Raw genomic sequence first — 4,923 nt, forward strand, 5'->3', positions numbered from 1 at the left:
TATATTAGACTACAGGTGGGCTCTTACATTAGATAGTGTCTTACTAGTGGTGGTCCCAGTGTGAAGAGGAGCTACGACTACTGGTAGGCTCTTAAATTAGGTGGTGTCTTAATAGCGGTGTCCCAGCATGAAGAGGAGATACAGGGAGGCTCTTATACCGTATAGCCTAAATATTTCAAGGGGCAAATTTTTCAAGGTTGGGCAATATTGCAAAAAATAAAAAAATTTTGCAGATTTGCAAACACTCCCAAAATGTATTAGATACCGTATAGCCTAAATATTTCGAGGGGGAAAATTTTCACTGATTTCACGGTTTTGGGTGTTATCAGTAAAATTTTTACCCTTGAAATATTTAGACCTCCATATAGTCTAATACATTTTTGGAGTGTTTGCAAATCCACGTTATTTTTAGCAACATTGCTCAACCTCGAAATATTTGCCTCTCGAAATATTTAGGCTATACGGTATATGGAGGTCTAAATATTTCAAGGCTAAAATTTTTGAAAATCACGAAATCAGCAAAAATTTTCCCCATCAAAATATTTAGGCTATACAGTAGTCAACAGGTAATTGTATAGGTAATTGTATAGTGTCTTAATTGTGGTTATCTTAGTGTGTAGAGGAGCTACAGTTACAGGGGGCTCTTACATTAGGTAGTGTCTTAATTGTGTTTATCTTAGTGTGTAGAGGAGCTACAGTGACAGGGGGCTCTTACATTAGGTAGTGTCTTAATTGTGTTTATCTTAGTGTGTAGAGGAGCTACAGTGACAGGGGGCTCTTGTATTAGGTAGTGTCTTAATTGTGGCTATCTTAGTGTGTAGAGGAGCTACAGTTACAGGGGGCTCTTACATTAGGTAGTGTCTTAATTGTGTTTATCTTAGTGTGTAGAGGAGCTACAATGACAGGGGGCTCTTGTATTAGGTAGTGTCTTAATTGTGGCTATCTTAGTGTGTAGAGGAGCTACAGTTACAGGGGGCTCTTACATTAGGTAGTGTCTTAATTGTGTTTATCTTAGTGTGTAGAGGAGCTACAGTTACAGGGGGCTCTTACATTAGGTAGTGTCTTAATTGTGTTTATCTTAGTGTGTAGAGGAGCTACAGTTACAGGGGGCTGTTATATTAGGTAGTGTCTTAATTGTGTTTATCTTAGTGTGTAGAGGAGCTACAGTTACAGGGGGCTCTTATATTAGGTAGTGTCTTAATTGTGGTTATCTTAGTGTGTAGAGGAGCTACAATGACAGGGGGCTCTTATATTAGGTAGTGTCTTAATTGTGGCTATCTTAGTGTGTAGAGGAGCTACAGTTACAGGGGGCTCTTATATTAGGTAGTGTCTTAATTGTGGTTATCATAGTGTGTAGAGGAGCTACAATGACAGGGGGCTCTTATATTAGGTAGTGTCTTAATTGTGGCTATCTTAGTGTGTAGAGGAGCTACAATTACAAGGGGCTCTTATATTAGTAATGATAGGGGGTATTTGACAGTTGAATATCAGTAGTACTAGGGTACATGGAGGTTTGAGTTTTCTTGCCTGAGAATATCACCCAAAAACCAGCCTCACTGACAGCTAGGCAGTATAGGGGTTATGCATAGCCAAGCCCATAAATTCCTTCAGAGAAACCTTCCAAACCTTCCAAACAGTTCCTGTAACTGCTTTTTCTACTAACTGACTGACTGACTGCCTGGCAGATGTCTTCAGTGTGGCTACAGGCTTGATTTCTTTACTGTGTCATGTTACTTCAGCCTGAGATATGCTTTTAGCAGCTACAATACATTATAGACTTACCTTACTCCTCCTTTGTGTTGATTTGTGAAAACTAATATATTTACAGCTTCAGCGATTTAATTTACATAATGTAGTTACACCAGTTTAGTAACTGATAGTTGGGTAATGTGATTGGTACCATTCTGGCTTTGATGTGGTATGTGATAGGTCAGAATTATGTTATTACTAAAATAATAAACAAAATATCTGTAAGTAACATTTAGAAAGCTTATATTAGAGTAAGGAAAGAAGGGAGGCCATCTACACCCAGGGGCGGAGTAGACACCTTTATTTAATGGTGTGTGTGTGTGTGGGGGGGGGGGGGGGGGGGGTAACTAGACTTGTCCAGGGGATTAAATGTCTCAGTGTCCAAAACACTTTACCACGTGAAGCATGTCGGGGGTCTGTGGGGCATATCACCAGGAAATTTGAAAATTAGGCCCTCTCAATCTGGGAGTGATTTTAGCAGTTTATCAGAATCTATTAATATTATCAAGAATTCATAATATACTGAGAAGAGCTCATATGCTCCTGTTGAAGGGCGTATTGTGAAGTTGTGATGTAACGACAAGATGTTGTGGTTTGTGACGTATGAGCAGCCATAGAAGTACAAGAATCATTATCACCATTTCACACTCACGACGCTCAGGATAGCCGCATTCACGAAAGACCTGCAAAGATGCAATCTGAACCCATGAAAAAACTATTGTAGTTTGGTGAGAAACACTTAGAGCTGGAGTTAATTTGGTTGCTAGTGACGTTGTTAGGCATGTGTTTAACAATATCATGTTCAACTATTAATTATTCAACTCAGAAGTGTTACATTGTAACTTCACAATACACCCTTCTACAGGGGTATATGACACATGTATTCTGAACTCTTGATATTATTTTGACTGTTATATTAGAGTGACTGCTCTATTAGAGTATCTCGATCTGAGGCATTTATATTAGTATCCAGTGGGCCTATAAAGGGTTCTGGTACATGCTGTCGCCTAATGAGATTTAGACTCTCAAAATTGAATCTGAGAGTGACTTTAGCAGTCAACATTAATATTATATTTGTTGACTGTTGTATTAAGGTGACTGCTCTATTATGGTATATCGATCTTGATTCATTATAGAATCCAGTTGATTAACTAGAATTGCAAGTAGATATAGTTAGTTATTTGGTGTAATACAGTCAGCACAATTGTTCAATAGATAATTTTAGGGAGGGGGGGGGGGGGGGGCTAAGCCCCTCCTTAATCTTTTTTACAGGGCTACAGTCCCTCTGCTCACTATACTATTGACAGGCTAAAGTATGTCTCTAGTATAGCTGTACGTGTAGATGACCTCCCTTGTGTGACAGCCTTTTATTTCTAATTCCTAGGCCTACTAAACTGTACTTTTACTCTCGTACCTTTTATTTCATCAAACATGAATGTCTTTTTTTTGTCTTCGTGGTGTAGCGTTAAGTGAAGTATCTAACATTTTATCCAATCCAATGGCCATTATTACATTGGTGGGGTGTCGCCCATGTAGCTACGGCAACAGTGGGGTGAGCGTTATCAAGAGTGGATCAGTAAGGCAGAGAAGAAGATGGAGGAACTACAGAGTATTAATAAGATGTTGTGAGTGGTTATTGATTATTGTACCACACTAACCAATAACATGTCATAGACAAACAATGTTGAAAACTAAACAAGCTCATGAAGAACTGCAATAATACTATCACCATGGTAACTGGAGGGGATCATATGTCATCAGTCAAGTATCACCATGGAAACCAACTACATTGACTGGGGGTGGATGTTATATTTATAATGTGGTACTGTGTTTGTAGTGTATTTAGGATATTTGGCCTGTAATTGATATGTGAGCAGTAGGATGAGATACAGCTTGAGTGCCATGTACGGTAGTAAAGTGTGTGTCATTGGTAGAAGTAAGGTCAAACCAAGTGTTCACACCTTCACTGATACTCGACAACTGCATCATGTGACATTGCAGTATTGTGGAGTTACCTCAAGATCATATTAATGATAATAATTACTGCTTGTGCTATTAGAATAAACTTATTGCAATTTAACAGTAACTACCTTACAGTGAAAGTTAACTGATTAATTGACCAATTATTATTATGTGCAGTGGACATTTTAGGACCACACAGAATTTTGGCCATTTTTTGCTGTAATATAGGTTTTCCTCTTTCAGAGGTAAAAAATGTATTAACCAGACTTGTTGGGACCAAATTGTTTTTCTTTGTTATGAGGTTTTGTGTCCTTAATTTGTGGAGTTTGTTAAGAGGTTTGCACGTTGCTTAATTTTTAAGTACACCATAAAAAGTAAAGAAAAATTCATTAAGCCCTTAACCGGCAGTTATGATTTTCCCGGTAACTGGTTATGATATTTTGTCCAGTTTCACACCTCTAGTATACACGGTGTCTACATGTAGTAACACTGAGAAAACACATCAACATGTACAAATCTGTTAGTAATATATAACCCTAACTGTAGTCCAACTTCAACACACGAGTATAACAAAACATTTTAATGCTTACAACATGATAGTACATCTTCAGATGAGGTAGGCAGTGGACAGGAAACAATTTATTTCACAGCATGTACAAAATATCTCTTAAATCATGTATGTATTATTGTAGCCAATCAAATCATTGCTGAACAGAGCCAATCAAATCATTGCTGAACAGAGCCAATCACGTACACCACATCGGGGGGTGGGGCTGACATGTCCTCCAGTGGGACACCATCACGTGACTCCATTATCTCCACAGTGTACCTGCAGTATCCCACCAATGTGATGTACATTACGTGACTGATTTCTCACCCATCAGGCTGACCGGGTAATCCCCTCTGAATAAAGCCCAGCGTAGCTACGTTAGCTTGTATCGTCTTCACTACAGTACTAGGCGCGCTAGACAGCGTGTAGTGAATCTTAACCTAAACAACGGGTCGTTATTATCACTACTAGTAGCATGGATGACCAACCTTGCCCATTATTGTATTCGACCATCGAAACTTGACTAACCGGATATTATCGAATAACTTATCCGTATATCAATACTGGCGTGTATCATTTCCAAGATCCCAAAGATGTGTGGTTCTTCAACACTAATACTTTTCATGATCACTCTACCAGGTTCACCCTACCCAACCAGACGC

General features: G+C 38.8%; 1 protein-coding gene across 2 annotated transcripts in view; it reads left to right on the forward strand.

The window, feature by feature from the left end:
- LOC136251901 (uncharacterized) overlaps window positions 1–3,646 on the forward strand; it is a 6,399-nt gene extending 2,753 nt beyond the window's left edge. The window contains exons 5-6 of one of the 2 annotated variants that reach the window (XM_066044299.1): window positions 3,286–3,374; window positions 3,424–3,646. In XM_066044299.1, coding sequence (XP_065900371.1) covers window positions 3,286–3,374; window positions 3,424–3,469 — 135 coding nt within the window. In that variant the 3' untranslated portion in view covers window positions 3,470–3,646. Of the gene's footprint in view, window positions 1–47; window positions 178–3,285; window positions 3,375–3,423 lie in introns of those variants that run through there. The other variant, XM_066044304.1, reaches the window with a different exon arrangement.
- Window positions 3,647–4,923: the final 1,277 nt, after the last annotated feature.

The sequence above is a fragment of the Dysidea avara genome, chromosome 1 (assembly GCF_963678975.1).
Source record: "Dysidea avara chromosome 1, odDysAvar1.4, whole genome shotgun sequence".
Classification (NCBI taxonomy): Eukaryota; Metazoa; Porifera; class Demospongiae; order Dictyoceratida; family Dysideidae; genus Dysidea; species Dysidea avara.